Source organism: Hipposideros armiger, unplaced genomic scaffold (assembly GCF_001890085.2).
Source record: "Hipposideros armiger isolate ML-2016 unplaced genomic scaffold, ASM189008v1 scaffold_527, whole genome shotgun sequence".
In the NCBI taxonomy this organism is placed as follows: domain Eukaryota; kingdom Metazoa; phylum Chordata; class Mammalia; order Chiroptera; family Hipposideridae; genus Hipposideros; species Hipposideros armiger.
The window spans coordinates 486395-504739 of NW_017731877.1; the positions used below are offsets into that span (position 1 = coordinate 486395).

The following is an 18345-nucleotide window of genomic DNA, read 5'->3' on the forward strand; positions in this document are numbered from 1 at the left end:
GAACTATCTTTCATATCCCTGTGGCAATATTGTAGTTACCTATTTACGCTGTCTAATCCCTTCCCCTTCTCCCTCATCCCCTCTCCCATCTAGCAACCATCAGTTGTTCCTCTATATCTCTGAGACCATTAACAGAATATTGATTTAATGATCTTATATATCCTTTAATAATGAGATATGCTTTATGCTTATTTTCACACTTTGCTGTCAGCACAGGTGGCCAAAAAACAACTATGTATATATTCTGGATGTCCTCTTAACCTACCATCTTCTTCAGATAAAGAAAGGATCAAATGAACCTTCATTTTTTGCCATGTAGAAGGACAAATCCCAACCTAGATTTTTCTGCACATTTCTGTGGCCAGGAGGCACATTATTAGGGTTATTTCTGGCCTAGTGTCAACCCAACCATGGGACTTAGAATTTTCTCCTTGACTCCTTCCTTTAATCTGACAAATACCTTGCAGTTCATGCAAAGAGGAATGCATCAAACATTACACACATAACAATGGAAAAATCATAGGTCAGACATTCCTGTTCTCGTAAGTTATTTTGGCTACCAGGGTAATCCTATTGGCCTTTTACCCAGCTTTCTGCTTTCTTAATGTCTCCTTTCCCCTTATCTTTTATTTTTCCTCATTCTTCTGCCCACTTTTCCCCTCAAAGAAAATAATATCAAAGCAAGAAAAACAAATCAGTAGGTTATTCTTTTTTCATGGAAAATAACTCTCTGTTGCTTTTTCCAAATCTCATTTCTTTCTTTTCATAATTTATCAAAATACTTTTCTTAAAGGACAGTTCTCTTTTGAAAAGACTACTGGTACTGGTTAGAAAATATATAAACACACCAACTATTACATTTGCATTTGATTTTACAAATGCCAAGTGCTCTAGCTTGCTGGCCTATCTGAAATTAAAGCCTTTTTAGGAATGTGCATGAGAAGGCACACTTTTCATGCAGCATCACATTAATAAGTATAAGGAAAATCTGCACAATTTCAATTTGTCTTTTCAGAAACTCTCCTGGATGTCACTTTCATTTAGTTGTTATTCCTATCAGTACTTCATTGTTGTTACAATTGGGATATTCTGTTTTCTGGGAAGATTATTAGAACAATTTTTCAATGATACTGACAAAATATAAAGTTGTGTTTATGCATTGACAAATATATATTGAACATCTACTATGAGCTATGCTGTGGGGAAATGGAATGTGTTGACAATTCAACAGGTGTGGAGACCAGGGAGCAGACTACAGAAGGCCAAAGCAAGTACAATAACAGTGGGGCTGGCATTTTCAATTAGTAGCTATTAAATTGAGTGTAACAGTGGTTCTCCTGAGGCCTCTTTATATCTTTCAAATGTGGTCATTGTATGTGTTTAACTAGCTGATGTATCTTCAAAATTGGCTTTGCCTGATTTATTCAGGAAATTCTGCACTAGATGGGAATCTTGCTTGCTTAGTAATTGAGTTCTTTAATTTATGGAACTAAATGTTTTAACTTAAATGTTTTTAACTTAACTTAAATATAAATATTTAAAAATCACATTTTCTAGCTTTGTAGCATTTCCTCGTATTAGAGTCCAGATAGATACCCCTTTTTACTAATGTCAAATTTAAATTTTGTTTTTGGAAAAATTATTCTATAAGAAATATAGAAATTTAAGTATTTAACACTATTACTAATATAGAAATAAAACTATAAGAAATATAATTTTTAAACTTTACATCACGAATCCACTCAGACTTAAATGAAAGATACCTTTAGAAGTATGATTAAAAACAAAACTAAAACCCTGTTTTGGGTTAGTTAACTATCTTATGACAATTTTTTTTAGCTAAGGAAATTATTCCACTGATAGGTAAAATAACATGGAATATCTTCTCATTGGATTGGAAAATTCATCAGGTCTTTTTTTTTTTCCTATTCCTTCCAGTGAGGTGGACAATGTCATGCAATCAGCCAACCTTCAGCCTTCATTTTGACTCCTTATACAGTTAACACATATTCTACTAATGAGACTGTTAATGAGGAAAGATGTCTTTCTGCTTCCACTTGATCAAATTAATTCAATTCAATTCATTTATTCATTCAACAAATATTTATTAAGCACCTACAATATGCCAGGCACTGTGCTGGGTGCTGGGGATACAACTGTGAACAAGATAGACACAGTCCCTGCCCTCAAGGAGCTTACAGTCTAGTAGTTATACAGAGAAGTACACAGGCAATTACAATGCAGTGTGGTAAGTGCAGTGATGGGGAGAAAACATTAAAAGGGCACCTAACTCAGTCTCATAGGCAGGAGTGGTGGATGGAAATCTTCCCAGGGAAGGTAAAATTCGATTTGAGTACTGAAGGATGAGTACAAGTTAGTCAAGTAAAGAGGAGATTGGGAAGAGTTATAGACTGAAGAAATAGTAAATGCAGTGTCCCATGTGCTGCTTTTGAGTTTCACTTGCAGTTGGGAGAATTGGGTAGTGGTGAGAGAAGTCATGGAAGGGATAATTAAGGACTAGGTCATAAAGGGACTCATTTGCTCTGCTCATAAGCTTGGAAGTTTTCCTGAGGGAACTATGTGTATGTGTGTGTGTGTGAATAGATTTGAACTTTTAAAGATTGCTCTTCCTGCAGCACAGAGATTGAATGGGGGTGGAAATTTTGAGAGTTGAAGCAAGTTGATCAATCCTTCACCTTTTCCAAGGTTATCTTCCATATCATGCCCTGTGCTCTCTCCAGTCTATCCAGTTGCATACACTCCTTAAACAAGCCATTGACATCCTCAGCTTTGGGCCACTGCTCATCCATGAGGCTCTTAACTTCTCCACCTATGAAAACTCAACTCATCCTTCAAGGAAAGACTTCCGAAATCATCCTAACTTGTGCTTTCTGCCAAGATCTCTAAGTATTGTGATGTTTATCTGTATTATAGTACTTATTATTTCAAATGATTCAAACCTTCTTTTGAACCATGTTAATTTAATCCATACATAACATAAGGTGAGTTTTGTAAATAAACATGGGTATAATTTTCTTCACAATTTTCAGTTGAAAACAGGGACTAATACTTCATTTGTTATCTACCACAAACTATTATTAGTGCCTTCAAATGATTTAAATGGAATAATGAGAATGGGGGAGAGGAAGTCCAAAGAGACACATTATTTTATGCAGCAAAATACAGTTAAGTAAAATTTCAATACACAGTTACAGGGTATGTTGTTGTTATGACAATGATTCATTCCCCAATTCAAACACTCCATCATTGACAATTTAACCTGCTAACGAGGCAAAGATCTGTAAAAGAGGGTAGCTTAGTATGCAAAAATAATAAGGGCTAGCTACATTTTCCAATATGGCCCACACTTCTACAATCCCTCTTGTAGTCTTATAATTTCTCAAATAACTTTTATAATGATAAGAAAAAACTTTAAGCTCTGTAGATATTGTAAGAACATCTGTTGTTTTATTCTTTTTGGTGGGTACAAAAACCACAATTTTGTACACAGAACAAGATTATAAATAATATTGATAACATGAGTGACCCGTAGTCTCTTTTGATTCTACATTGCAGACTGATGATTTTATGTTACCATCATCTTCATTTTAATTTTGCTCCTGGTGGTAAGACAAATGCAATCTGTGGACACCAACTCATGTGACAGAGTGAAGGTTACAGCAAACAAGAAGATGATGACCAATAACTTTTATAAAAAAAAGTCTCTAAAGTTTATTACAGTGATGGCATTTATATCAATTATTGCAATGTATTTTTCCCTAAGATGGTTAGAAAAAAGAATCGTGTTGTCCTCTACTGAATTTACGTCAGTTAAAAAGCAAGCATGTTTCAGTATTTTTCTTCAAAGTAAGTGTAAATACTTCCTTTAAATTTTTTTCACAGGATTTACATGTTTGTATATTATTTTCTTATCACAGTTTAGTGATTTGTTTTCTCAGCTGGATAGTCTTCCATTGATTATATGGGTGTTTTGGAGACACAGGTTAGCATGTTCATTGACTTCTATAACTATTTCATCCCTTGCGGTGAAGACCAAGGCCTTTCTGAGCAAGAACTTCACAGGTGATGAGCTAACTCGCAAGTCTGATTAGTTTTTAAGTCCACTCGAGTGAAAGTTGTTGCTGTTAATACACCCATCCCAGCTCCCCCCACCCACTACCCGAGAAAACCTAAATTGTGAGTTTTCCTGATATAAAATCTGAGTTTGGGTTTCCGAGCTGAGCTCATGCACACGTTGCTGCTGCTGATGTCCGGCGCGTTAGGACATACTTCCCGCTCTCAGCCAAGGGATTGATTTAGCGAAGACCCGCGCGTGGCGTGTCCCTCAGGGCTGCGTTCCCATCAGTCACCAACAGTTTAATTAAGGCACTCAATTATTTTTTTGGTTTTTATGGTAGGTCCGATGCAATGACAGCCAATCCTGAACTTTGTCTAATTGCAGTTCCAGTGTGTACAGCCTTTGGACAGTCGGGCGTCAAGACGCGGCCATTTTCACCCACACTCCCAGTGATGGATAATCTGGCTTTGTTTCTTATGGCTTCAGAAAAGGTCAGCTGGGTTGCATGGAAAGGAAACAGAAAGAATGTGGAGTGTTACAATATTTCTGTTTCTTAAACAAAATAGGGCACAACAAACACCAAAATATCAATAATTAGACATCTGCATTTTTTCCATATTTTTTTGGTCATGTGAAAACTGGTTGTCACAGGAACAAAATGCTTAACTACAGGGAAGAATGAATCTGTCTAGAGTTTGTGGTCCTACCTTCTTAAGAACTTATTCTAAAATCACAAAACTAGGTTTTGTTAAGCACATCTGGGTAGGACACATATTTTAAGTTGCTGTACTCTATATCTTAGTACTTCTAGTCCAGCTTAAAATCTTCTTTACATTTGACAACATCTTTGAGTCTTTTTGTCTTGCTAGAAAATGTCTTTATAAGGATTTGTAAAATATTTTTTAAGGATTATACTCTTTAAATTGTTGTGAATTGTCTAAACAAACTATATACATAGAGTGTTCATGACAGATATTCCTGTTTTTCGGAACACAGATCTATCCACAGACACTTTCATTCATTCACACCAGTTATAGACATGACCCAGAACAGCACAATTAGTGACATAAAGTTCGTTCTATGCCTACTGTGGAAGCTAAGGCTCATATTTTAAGAAGCTTTAAGTGCGTAAAGCGGGTGTACTGAAAAGGGGCATGTTTCAATACCTCGTGAATGGTCATCACTGGGGAACTTCCCAGATTGAGGTTATGGGGTCTGGTGTCTGAAATCCTCATTAAACTCTTGTTCTCTGTCATATTAGGTAGCAGATAATAATATTACACAGAGGAGAAACAAGCAGTATTATGTAAATCTACTGTTCATTCATTATCTTTAAATTCTTTCTAGAGCTGAATTTTAATGCTAATTCATGAGGAAAATAAAGTATTCCTTATGTTTGTTATGGCTTAGATCATAACTTTCTCATAAATCATAATGTATCTTAATTCCCTGTTGTAAATCTAAATTAACCTAATGTGTTAGGTTACTCTGCCCTGGAACTTAAATAATTGAATAATTATATAATAAATAATGAAATTAATAATTGGATTAGAACTGTTATAATGAAAAGTTTAGAGATTAGGCACGCTGATAACTTTAAGAAGTTGAAGTAAACTTGCTAGTTAATGACATATTTATGATAAAAACCAGGTCATGATCATAGTTCTGCTTTAGTGAACCAACCCCAAAATTAATACTTATCTTCATAATCAGAAGTTAGTATACAATTTCTACAGAAACTCTACTACTCACTAAATTAGAACAAAGATCAAAGTCTGAATTTATTTCATTAGATTCCCTTTCAATATTTAATATTAAGTAAAATAAATAATTATTTTAAAATTACTGCTTTAATTTTATTTCATTTTAAATTTTTGAAGAGGAAATACTAAAATACAATTAATAAAAGCAGTGTGATTTTTTTGGGAGGATTTTTGCAGACAGCTTTTGTCATAAAATCTATTTTTGTTTTCTTTCTTTTCTTTATTGCCTTGTGAGGAAAGGAAAACATTCAAAGCAGGAAAGATTCCATGTAGTTTTGAATAATCTCTCCTTCTCTATAGATTAATGCAACTGAGTGTATTAGTTAATAAATCTTTGTCAACTCCTTATTTTTTCTTTAAATCTTAGCATTCTTAGTTCTCAGCAGTCTTATTTCTTATACTTATAGCTCTTGCTTCCATAAAAGGTCATTTCTATTCATTTTGATGTGAACCTATTGAGGCTGCTCAAACTGGAAAACTTTCTTAAAAATTTCTATATGGTCTGCATCTGGTTAGATTGTTGTGACAAATGGCTATGACCTTAAATGTATGTGTTCCCTTTGAAGGATGATCACTTTTAAAGTAGATATCCTACCATCTAGTGAAGGTTTTGGGTTTTATTTTTGAGATTCTGGGACAATATTATCTAAATTATCAATTGCTTGCATAATTATGGCCAAAAGAGTTTTTGAAAGGAAAAAGTCATTTAATATGGGAATGTGATAAAAACTGCTTACTCACAGTCTTCTCTGTAGGTGCAGATCATCTCATTTACCCTGAATGCCTTTAAGCTTTTTAAAAAGTCATATAGATATGAATGCCTTATTTTTATTTGAAATTTATTGTCTTGAAAGTTCAACCCCAGCTCTAAAGGCAATTTATGTGATGAACTGCAATGTCAGGCTCTGACCTCAGAAACATTATACATGTAAATTGTATGTATATAATCTGGGAATTTATGTGTCTATTTAACAACTTCCTGGAACTTTGTAATGAACTGGCATCCATAAGTCTTTCTAGAATTTTCTAATGTTCTTTTTTCTTTTTTTTGCTTTCCTGTCCTAGGACCTTCCTGATAGCTGGAATACTTTTTTTTTTTTTTTAGGGGGTCAGATAGCTGGAATGCTTTTGCTATGTCAAAGAAAAGTCAGTTTTAATAACTAGTTAAAAATTTTATTTAAGTCATCTTATAAAACTCATCTCAGAATAGCATCCAAATTATTGGCTCTGAAAACTTGTCAGGTATTGTTTTTCTCAGTTTGAGAAACTCTCCCCTCAATTCTGTAAATATTATCGTGGAAGTTTTCATATACTGGCCAAGAGATCTTGACATCATCCCAGTGGTTTTTTTGTGTGTTTTTTTTCCTATTAGAAGACATGCTCAAAGCATTGTGATCTGAATGAATTGAGGGTTTTGCTCTTAATTCTTTCCCACAAAAATTGGGAAAGAACCACTTTGGGCTTACCTACATGCAGTTACATTCAGCTATTGATTTTGAGATTACAGATACAAACAATTAGATTTTGGTAAAAAAGGGTGGCTTTTGTTCTTCATTTAAGATACTAATGTATTTCAGTAGCTTTCATATGAATAAATAAATATCAAAATCAAGCATGTTTACCTGGCATAACCTCAGATGTATATCTCACTCTTATGAAAATTATACTGGGTTTTTGACCTTAGGGTACATCAAGCCCTAAATGTCTCTTGTGGGTTTAAAGGCTCATTTATTATTTTACTCAGAATGAGCAGCCTATTCAGTTGGCAATTATATATAATTTTAGAAAATGTGTTTTAGAGATTTGATTTTAGGAAGAGCAATAAAAAATGCTTTTAGATCTTATTTTAAAATCACTTTCTGTCATTAGAGGAAAAAAGTAGTGGACATTCAGATTCTTAAAAAAACGATCTCCATCTTCCATAGTTCACTGAATGCCTATAGTTTTTTATTGTGACATGATGAGAGTATATGAGTAAATCAGGCCTATCTGGCTTACTTAAAAGCAATTGAAATAAAAAATCCATATTAACTCACTGTATTTTTATCTTTTACTGAGTTTCTCCTAAAGAACACATATATTGCTGACATATTTGATGGAGAAACTGCTATATTGCCTAAAATGTCTGCTTGCCTTAGTGATATTGTGGACATAAAAGTTGAATTTCATCTAATAAATGTGAATTGTGTCAATATTCTGATGATCACTCCTGCCTCAAGGTCTAGCTCAAGGACTACTGTCAGATGAACAAACAGCCGAGTTTTACTATTTAAACATATAGGATGATGGCTAATATAAAACAAATTAGAATGGGAGCTAAAATTCATTGAGCATTTGCTATGTGCCTTGGAGCTTTTACATCATATATTGTTTCTCAGAAAAGGTTTTTCAGAAAACTTTATCTGGAAGCTGTTTAAGTTTTGATCAGTTGAATCAGGTTTTATGCTTATTTTGTTAGCACTTATTCTAAAATTGAATTGTTCTGGAGAAGATTAGCCTGGTTTGTGTACAAGGAAACCCAGATCTAATTTCCAACTTCTGTCAATTTTTCGGGTAAAATATAGTGTTTAAATAATTTCACATGGCAATTCTGGAGGTTTGTTTTGTCTTTCTGATCCTTTCAATGCAGATATCTATTGGCAACATATAGTTTTGAACAGTACATCTGCAGCCAAAGAAAACTGAACCACTTTGCACTGAAGTTTTAAAAAATATAAAGCTCTAATTAGAAGCAAGCAATACCACCACTGGACAGACAGGTCACAACACTGAGTTTACAGGATGCATCACCCACTCACTGTAGTAGGCCCTAAGTCCTACCCCTAAATTTTAATACTTTCGGTTCCATATACGTTGTAACCTTCTCTATAGGTTGCTAAATTCTGGGTATTCTGCGAGGAAGTTGGGTTAAAAGTCTGTGCACTCTTTGCCACCTTCATTCTCTTCGCTTCTGCCCTGGACTTGTAACAGAACTCTATCAAAGCCACCAGCATTGCCAAGCCCAAGCCGCCAACCAGAATGTAGAAGACGCCTGCTACGTTGCTCAGGCTCAAGGCACTCGTCTTGTCCTGCCAAGGATAAAGACACTTCAATTAACTGTGGAAATGTCACATCCAGAACATAAAAGAAACACATGAAATCCAAACAGCTAAGTAACATAAATGCTAATTTAACCTAAAATTATTTACGTGTATAAATCACTGATGTAGGTTTATGGATTTAAACATAAAGCTCATAGCTCTCAGGAGAAGAGAAATTATGATTATCAATGAATTGTAATTATATTCAATAAAATCTGCAATATTTTTATTATTATTAAATATTCAACACAAACCACTATACTTAGCCACAATAAGCATTTATATATTTACATAGGGCGGCAGAAGTGAGTTTATTATTGTTAAGTTTGAAAATGAAATGTTTAAAACACAATTACATGGGAGAGGGACCCCTTTGGTTTTCTTGCCATTAAAACATACTTTTAATGTTTGAGATTTCTCTTGAATAAATCTAACTTCACATTTCCTATTTAAGGAACTAAGGTTTTTTAAGCTAGCAATTTCACATTTTGTTCATTATTACTTTACTAAATATATGCAACTAATATGCTAGTGAACACATACATTATTTGTTCTTTCAGACACATCTGTGTGGGAATTCTTCTGGAAAGTGTCACTTTTACATATTATATACTATTTAGGAATAATTATATATGCATCATGCTGAGGTAACTTTTTTTAAAAATAATTTTTTAAAATAACACAAACTACCACAGTCAATTGAGAAATAGGTTATGTATGGACAAATTTATAACTATTTTTATTGATTTAAAAATATGATTCCATTCCCACTTAAAAACCCTTAATCAGTTAATATTTTAGATATGTGTCCAAAGCTTTAGTATGCATATCTCATAATAAATTCAGAAATAGTCAAGCATATGATTGGAAGATACTAAAATTGCAACAAGAATTCAGAACTTTTTAATAAATTGTAAATATGTATATTATATAACATTATTTAAAAAGTATTTTGGGTAGACTACCTCAAGGATGTCCTCTGGCCATCATCTTCTCAGAAGGATGTTTGGTGCAAAATGTGATTTAGACACTTAAATAGTTTTATTAGAAGAGTATTTAATTGCAAAGATATACTATGTACACTGTCTACTTAGCCATGACATCAACTGATTGGGCCGAAAGTTTAGGGAAGCTTCATTTTTAAAATAATCACTCAAGTGTTTATGCTTCTCAGACTTTACATAAAGATTGGGGTAACTATTTCATTATTTGGTCAAGCTTGTCTCATTCCACTCTGGTTCAAAGGCAGACAAACAATTAAAATATAGGGAGAAGCCCTAGAAAGCGATCAATTAACTTTACTTTGTCTGTTTCTTAAATTAGCTGAGGCTCTCCTATTTAAGCCAGTCACTTGTTTAGTCTTTGAATAATCTATCTATCTATCTATCTATCTATCTATCTATCTATCTATCTATCTATCTATCTATATGTATATCTATATATAGATAGATAGATATATTTTTCTTTCCAAAAGAAAATACAGAAAAAAATAAAAGAAAACTCCAAGAGTCTTCAATTATGGCTTTCAGGCACTGTTATTACATTCTATTAATGAGTGCCGGTATTTAGATTTACTGATAAATTGTTATTTTTTTTCTTTAGAATGAAAACACAACTGTTTGTAATACTATTTTCATTTGTATGCAACAGAATCAGGCTTATAGTTTCCTGTGTTGTTCTAAAAAGAATTCATGAATAAAAGATCTTAGAACTTGAGGATATTATTCATAAACATTAATTTATTTAAATCATTTTGATAAAATAGATTTGGAAGTTTGATTCTGTTTGTCAGCATAAAAATATAATAAATAAGGTCTCTTCAAACTAAAGTGGAATGGTTGGTAATATAATGGCAAATAATACATATTTAATATTTAAAATCTTTTTCTGAATGACTACTGATCAATTTCTCATTTCTTATTTTGAGAATACATCCGTTACTGAAATAATAAATTTCGTGGTCTTTGCCTCCAAAACAAACAAAAACCTAACCAAAAATCACTACTTTTATTAGTGGTACGTAAGTTTGAGTATAATATAAGGAATTTTATAATTTTATGTATTTTTGTAGTTAATTTAAATTTATTTAAAAGCCTTAACATTGGGGAGCAGGTTGCAATTTCCTGAAAAGACAGTCCTGTGGCTGAAATTTATACTAGCTTCTAATTTAGGCAGTGTATAGAGAAATGTTGAGTTTTTAACTGTTTCTATATTTTTCTTTTTCTTTTTCTTGTTTTTTTTACAATTGCTCCCATTTACTGCTTTGTGAACACAAGAGGAGGCCCCGAACTGCAGCGACTGACCTTGCTTCCAGAGTCCTTGGGTCCACATTCACCTTTATCGTACCACCATTTGTTTTTCAGCTTGTCTAAGACGCCTGCCTCACTGAGTTTCAAAACGGCAAGGTTTACAGGAGTTCTTCACGTGGAAAATAACATAAATAACATTATATATGTTATTTTATGTTATTCAAGTAAAACTACATTAGAATCGCATGGCAAAGTGACAGAGCAGAGGCCACAGTAGGTGCTATGTCTTGTACTGTAGGCCCAGGTTTAGAATCAGACATAAAACTGGGGCCTGCTCCATCGCTTTAGGTAACAGGCACATACTGCTAGGGAGGATTTTTAAATAAAATGTATGCAATTACTGTGAATCCAAAACTATTGGCCTGAGTTTGGTTTCTTGAGTGTTTCCAATTTTCCCAATATAAATGTGGGAGTCATTCAAAATCCAGAAGCTCCTTTTTTTTTTCCCTTTCATAAGGTAAATGACTGCAGGTTGACAGACTTAAATAGAAGCTAGACAGGACTGGTTTCATTTCTCACTTGCATTATGATTCAGCTAGTGGGATTTTACCTTACGCTATAAAAGGATGTCTACAGTGCCCATCATTAAATGGATTCCTTCACCACTCTCACCAGGACTGAATTAAAAGAGGAAGGTGACTCAAGTGTTACTAAGGGCCCCCTCATAGAGAGGAAGGTCCTCATAAACACATATGTACATTATTATTTTAAAATATAAGGCCTGGCTGATATTTTCCTTCTAAACTACAGTATTTAACCTACTATCACCAGATACAATTTTCATTCATCTTGCGTTTACCATATTAATATACTCTAAGTACAAAGGGAAGTTATTATAATATACTATATTAATTCTTACCAACAAATACATGATAGGTTAGGAGTAAACAAGGTTTTTATCAATAGACAATCTCCTCATACTATAAAATCCCATTTTTCTTTTGTACCCTCTTTGAGCCCTTCAATACTAAATTTTTTATAAGGAGTCTCAAGGAAGAAAGGGTCAGTCATCACTCAGCATCAATGTTCCAAGGAATCTAAGAATTCTTTCTGTTTCCATTCCCATGTTAACCTTTGAGTGTGTAAAATAAGGGTCAAGAAGATGGATGGGAAGCAGTAAGTCCTGGCATCTTTTGTTGTTGGTTGGTTTTTGTTTCTTTTTGCTTTTATCAACACTCAGGGACTCGTTGTATTCCTCTAGACATTTCTAAGGCGACCACAATTATTTTGTCTGGCCCTATCTCCTATTGCCTCTCTTCTTATAGGAAATGTTGAGTGCATTTGGAGAAACACAACATGCATTTATTTGGCTACCAGGGAATTAATTCTATAATCCTATCTATACAGGTAGGTAATGCACTTGTAAAGATGGTTATAGTAATAGCTAATGTTTAAGGAGCTCTTGCTATGTACCAGGCATTGTTAAAGCATTTTACATGTTTAGTTAGTATTATCCCCTGCATTTTGTTATACAAATGAGGAATCAAGGCACACAGAGGTTAGCTCATCTATTCACACAACTAGGAAGTAGCTGAATCAAGATTTGTAATAGCCTGACCTCATATCTTGTGCAATAAAGAATAGTAACAACAGAAGGCTCAGGAAATGGGGTTTCTGGTTAATTGAGTTTTCTGGTTAAGAGTTAAACTAAAACCCATTAATTTTGTACTGTTCGTTCTGAAAAATCTTTCTAAAATATAAGTTTTTCTTTTTGTTTATCTAGTTTCTGAATACAATTTAATTTTTGTGTGGATTTTATAAAATCTTACAAGGTTCATTGTTCCATTTAAGAATATGCATTTGTCACATTCCTAAAATATTGTTTTTCGGATTGAAATCTAACATGGGCATGATTTAACACTTCCTATTAAAAACTGAATTTGGGGTGAGGATTATGTTTGACTGGGGTGCTTAATTTAGCCCCAATCTAGGGGTTACCTATACACCCTGTTCCCTGACCTCCACACTTTTCCCCTCACCTCCATTTATGAAGTGACTTAACGAAACCACACCTGGGGTTGGTTGGTGAACTGTGAACTCCTTGAGAACAAAAGCCATATTTCATTCATTTTTGTAGAACAGTATTTACTAGGGTATCCAACTCAGAGTAAGTGCTAGGTCAAGTTGCTACATTTAAATTATTTCGAATCCAGAACAAGCTTTTTCCTTTAACTGATATTATTAGTTTTTAGGTTCCCAGCCCAGCTTGCTTTTTGCTTTTAAACTCATTTAGGTATATTACGTTAGCCTATATTGCACTTCTTGAATGAGGTGCCCTGGGAGGAGGAGGGAAGAATTAATGCATAAAAGAGAAGGAAAACAAAAGCAGTTTAAGTTTCTTAGGAGCGGTTGAATGCAAAATTGAGGATTAGATGACTGCCTTTGGTTTATCTCTCTCTCCTAAAAGTCCCTTGTTCTCTATCTGTTTCATTTTCCCCTTGCCTCTTTTTCCCTTCTGTTATTCATTCCAGTAGCCTGGTTTTAGAGAGTAAGATTAGACTGGAATTTTAAATGTAAGAGATTTATTATTAACCAAATTTAATGATCAACTGGTAGAAATTCAGGCACCGATCAAGGAATTAATTATTGGGAGGTCCTTCTTCTGAGGGTTAGCTTCCTTTACTGGTTTTTGTTTATCACAAAAAGTTTTCCCTGCTTATGAACTCATACTATCCGTAATAATCCCTTTATTCTTGCATTGGTATCCATGGCTGTGGTGAAGGGAAGTAGGTCATTTATAACTATAACATATTTTAAAGTCAGAAACGGGCTGTATTCTTCAAAGTGCTAAATTAAAAACTGGATATGATGTGATCTAATATAATTCCTGAAGAACACATTATTTGATAATTACATTTACAAAATGATTTTTATATGAATATCCACACCTACGAGTGTGCCTATTTTTATATACATAGAAGTAGAATAAAGTATAAAACAGAAAAAAAATCAATAATTTTATAGATCATGGATAATTACAGGTACTTGCCAAAATTTCCATATAGAACCAGGATTAAACAACTCACATAAAAATTGGCATAAAATTCTGCGTATGGTTGGTGATCAGTCTAAACATATCAGGTTAATCAAATGGGAAAATGAGGTTTAGCCATTGCAATGCTATTTTTAAATTGGTTCATTGCCAATTAATAAATTTGTTATTTTATTCACAAGAATGAGTACGAATTTCTTATGATCATAAAAAGACCACATCACAACCATATTACCATTATCAAATATGTAAGTTTTCAAACAAACGAATTTGTACACTCCAAATCATGTCTTTCCACTTTATTTCACTTAAGATGTAGGACCTACTTCCTTATTTCTTTGGTAAAATTTTTACATTTCAGTGTGAAGCCTTTTGGCCGAGGGCTACCATGCTCAGAATGTTCTGGGAATGGGTATCAGGTGAATGGGATACTAACTATTTTGCAGCCTTGGGGTGTAACTGGAAGTGGTCCCAGTGGCTCTAAATAGTCCAGTTGTTGGTTATATTCAATCAGAATCTCCTTGAGGGAAAGGAGGGTGGGTAATTCTCTTTTCCCCCACAGGTACTGGTGCTATGGCCCGGTTAAAGCAGGTTTAATACATTTGCAGCTGAATATGAATAGAAAGCTGAAGATGTCCTCCCTGGTTACAATCCTGTGAATGACAGGTGGGTCAATTTTCTCTTCACTGGACCCTATTCATATGTGGAAGTGTTTTCCACTTATTTTTTTTCTACGAAGTTTCTGTATTTGAAAATCAGGTAACACCACACCGGATTTCAGCCTGCGCCCACCCCAGTGAGCTGGCAGTGTTTAATTGGCTATTCTGCTTTGGCTTTACCCTCAGCAAAGGCTTAAATTCTGGTTTCATTCTCCAGATCAGCACTTTTGCTCTTCATCTTCTCTCTTTCGAAGATCAAGCTAACTGGGAGGGGCAAGGTAAGTTTAAGGAGAAAATCCTCATATGAAGAAGGTACAAAACAACAATGAAAAAGCAACTGCCTCCTGGTAACTTACTTTGATCTGAGTTAGTTTAAGCGATTTAAATATCACCTTTTGTTACAAATTCAGATTAGGGCATTATTAACACTTGGATTGTAACCACTCCTCTTGGTGATAAATATTACATCAATATTTAAACCTATTAGAAATGTTTTTTAGTATGAAAACAAAATTCCTCAGGGAAAATAAAGCATAATGCAATTTCACTTGGGGGAACATTTTAGGCAAATTTTTCATAACATTTAAGAAAATTACTTGTTAAGATTTGAAATATTATTTTGTAGTTCACGTCAAGTGGAAGTAATGTACCAAATACCTATGAGAACAGCAGTTGGGTTTTTGAAAATGACAAGTTCAGATTCAAATTTATTTATTTGGACAACAAATATTAGTGTTCATTATGTACCAAACAATGTGTTGGATACAATCAGATTAAAATCCAACTGAGTTGTTCAACCTTACTTAAATAAATTAAAATGACTTCATATCTGCTTCTGCTTGCTTATTTATTTTCTCTCTGGAAAGAGTCTAATGTACACTAAAATTGAGCCTCACTTATTCATTTTTGTGGGAAATTTTATCTGTTAAGCAGTGTTATACTTCTTTTCTATTTGTAATAAAAAATTAAAAATTTCAAGTAAAATTTTTCTAATGGAATAGAATATCCTTGCTTTTGTTTTCTATGGTGCTATTAGAGCACATTTTCTAACATTTCTAATTTCAATAGAAGAATTATAGATTATTAGTGTAAACTTGAATAATTTTCTCTGCATATATGTATATATATATATATACACACACACACACACACACACACACACATATACATATATTTTTATTTATATTTTTATGGAAACTATCAGTGCATTCTAGGCAAGGTAGGGCTCCAAGATATAAAAAGAATAAAGACTCCTCAAGAAAACACCTCAAATGGAGGTGTCTTGAAGGGGAACCATCCCAGAGGAACTTTCTAGCATCTCTCTGCTCTTTTTCTCCAGGAACTCATATTCTCTCTCAGAATAAGGATATGGGTGATCTGGTTTGGGACACACAATTCTATTGTTTCTTTCTCTTTCATGCCTCCCTCTGTGGCCAGAATATTCATTTGGCAAAATTTATCCTTCCTCCTCCTATGGTAGGGCTAGTTATCAGATGGGAATATGCAAGTTAGTTGAATTTGAAAGGCTCTTTAGATTGGGAAGTTTGTGGCATTGAAAAAAGGTGAAGTCAGTCAGCAGCCATCTGAGAGGTACTTCCTGAAAACAGAGCGTCATTTTGTGGGTTGAGTGGCAAAGTGAGGGGATTTATATAGCCCAATCAAGAACCTGAAGAGAAGCAGGTCTTCTGGTTTTGGGGAATTCTCTAGATTTTAAAGACAAGTGCATATACTTCTAAATTTTCAATATTCTTATATACCAATTGAAGGTATATAAGAAACAAAAATTCAGTCAGAATATTCCCATCTCTGGGTTGTTTTCTTTAAGTTTATGCATAGTGAAAAGGGTTCTGGAACACTAGATAATATTTTCTTTTAATTGTACACCTCCCCCCCACTCTTTTTTTCTTTAGACACTGTTCATAAATTTAAAAGAAAACCACTTTTATGAAGCTGGAAATATGACAAGGATGCAGTGAAGACAAAGGTGAGTTGGTCTTGTTTTTATAACCTGATCATTTTATAGTTTGATTCATTTATGGTGGGCAAAAAATGTCTAGTTCACATGACTATCTTTGATTTATTATTTATTATGTAACTTATTATTTAACAGAAGCCTGGTTTAGATGGAGAAATGATTTTCAAGTAGGCACTCTAGACAGATCTAGGTAGAATCAGGATATTGCTGTTACTTAAGAACATTTCACAGGAGTTCTGTTGAAGAAAACAAGAAAGGCATACCCTTTCTGTTCTCTCTCCTTCCTTCACTAAATTGCTCTTTCAAAAACTAGCATCCCTTGCTGCCTTACCAAAACCAAGGTTTATAGGACTACAATGTCTGATCCACATTTTCAAAGCCAGAGATTTTCAGCGACTATTTTAACTAGGTTGGTTAGTATGTCCCCAAATTGATAACAGTTGCAAATATTTTTGCTTTGACAGTAATTGCATACTTAAGTGTGTGAAGGGACATGACTAGCAATTCTGGTGGTATTAGTAGGCCCAGAGTATAAGTCTCCCAGCAGATGCACCTATTACTTTACATACTGTTTACCCGCTTTTGGTGACATTGAGGCTAACCTTGGAGTCACCTCCCCCGCTGCCACATTCTCCTTTGTCGTACCACCATTTGTTTTTCAATTTGTCCAAGAGGCCTTGTTCATTCAGTTTTAAAACTGCGAGGTTAACAGCATTTCTTGAAACGATAAAACATATTTTGTAAGAAACTGCACAGCTGTTAAGATGTTAGAAGGAATGAGGTCTTAAGCTCTTCTATAAGCTTCTCCCAGACGCTAAATAAACCTCTCATTTTGCCATCCTGTAGCCCCTTCCACCAGAGTCCAAACCAAAGGCAATTGTAACTAATTTCAAAGTGTATTAAACATGTAGTATTTAGTGCTGTTCACTTTCACAGTTCATTTATTGTCAAATTACCGCCATCATCATCAACCAATTACATGAATTTTTTTTCAAAACAGTAATACCTTAAATTTACTATTAATTGAGAAAGAATTGTCTTGAATTCCTTTACCTAGAATGTCAACGACCCAAAAGAGACTGAAATGAAAATTCATTCCCAGAAGGAAAAACATAATAGCGTAAACAAACCATCAAACCAGCCACTAATTTTTGTGTACTGATTTCCTGACAATAAAGAGTATGGCTTAATTATTATTCCCTTTATTATTTGTGAGAGTTTAGTTTGATCGTTTGCTTAATTTAGTTCATCTCAGAATCTAGGATTTCCATGTTTGGTTCAGTTTCCTGGCCTGGAAGTCAGAGGATAGTGAAGAGAAAGGCAGTAGCAGCTTTTAGGGAAAAGTTTCTATATTTGAATTGTATGTTGATTCTTAAAGGCATTGGATGCTATTTAGTAACTAGGATCATGTAGCCAATTTGACTGTTTAAATTAAGTATTTAAACCCTAGGAAGTCATGCTGCATGTGATGTAGACTTGGCAAACACCC

The 18345-nt window shown here is 34.0% G+C and overlaps 1 protein-coding gene across 9 annotated transcripts in view; it reads right to left on the reverse strand.

Annotated features, from left to right (window-relative positions):
- Window positions 1-3446: 3446 nt before the first annotated feature.
- The window catches only part of GRIA4 (glutamate ionotropic receptor AMPA type subunit 4), a 380852-nt gene continuing 365953 nt past the window's right edge, over window positions 3447-18345 (reverse strand). For 3 of the 9 annotated variants that reach the window (XR_002126867.1, XM_019668471.1, XM_019668473.1), the window contains exons 15-17: window positions 11225-11339; window positions 8775-8909; window positions 3447-4574 (exon numbers count right to left, since the gene is read on the reverse strand). Coding sequence is in view for 6 of the 9 variants with exons in the window: in XM_019668471.1 (XP_019524016.1) it covers window positions 4410-4574; window positions 8775-8909; window positions 11225-11339 (415 nt within the window). In the remaining 3 variants the exon portion in view is untranslated. Of the gene's footprint in view, window positions 4575-8661; window positions 8910-11224; window positions 11340-17458; window positions 17574-18345 lie in introns of those variants that run through there. The other 6 variants (XR_002126866.1, XM_019668474.1, XM_019668472.1 and 3 more) reach the window with 5 other exon arrangements.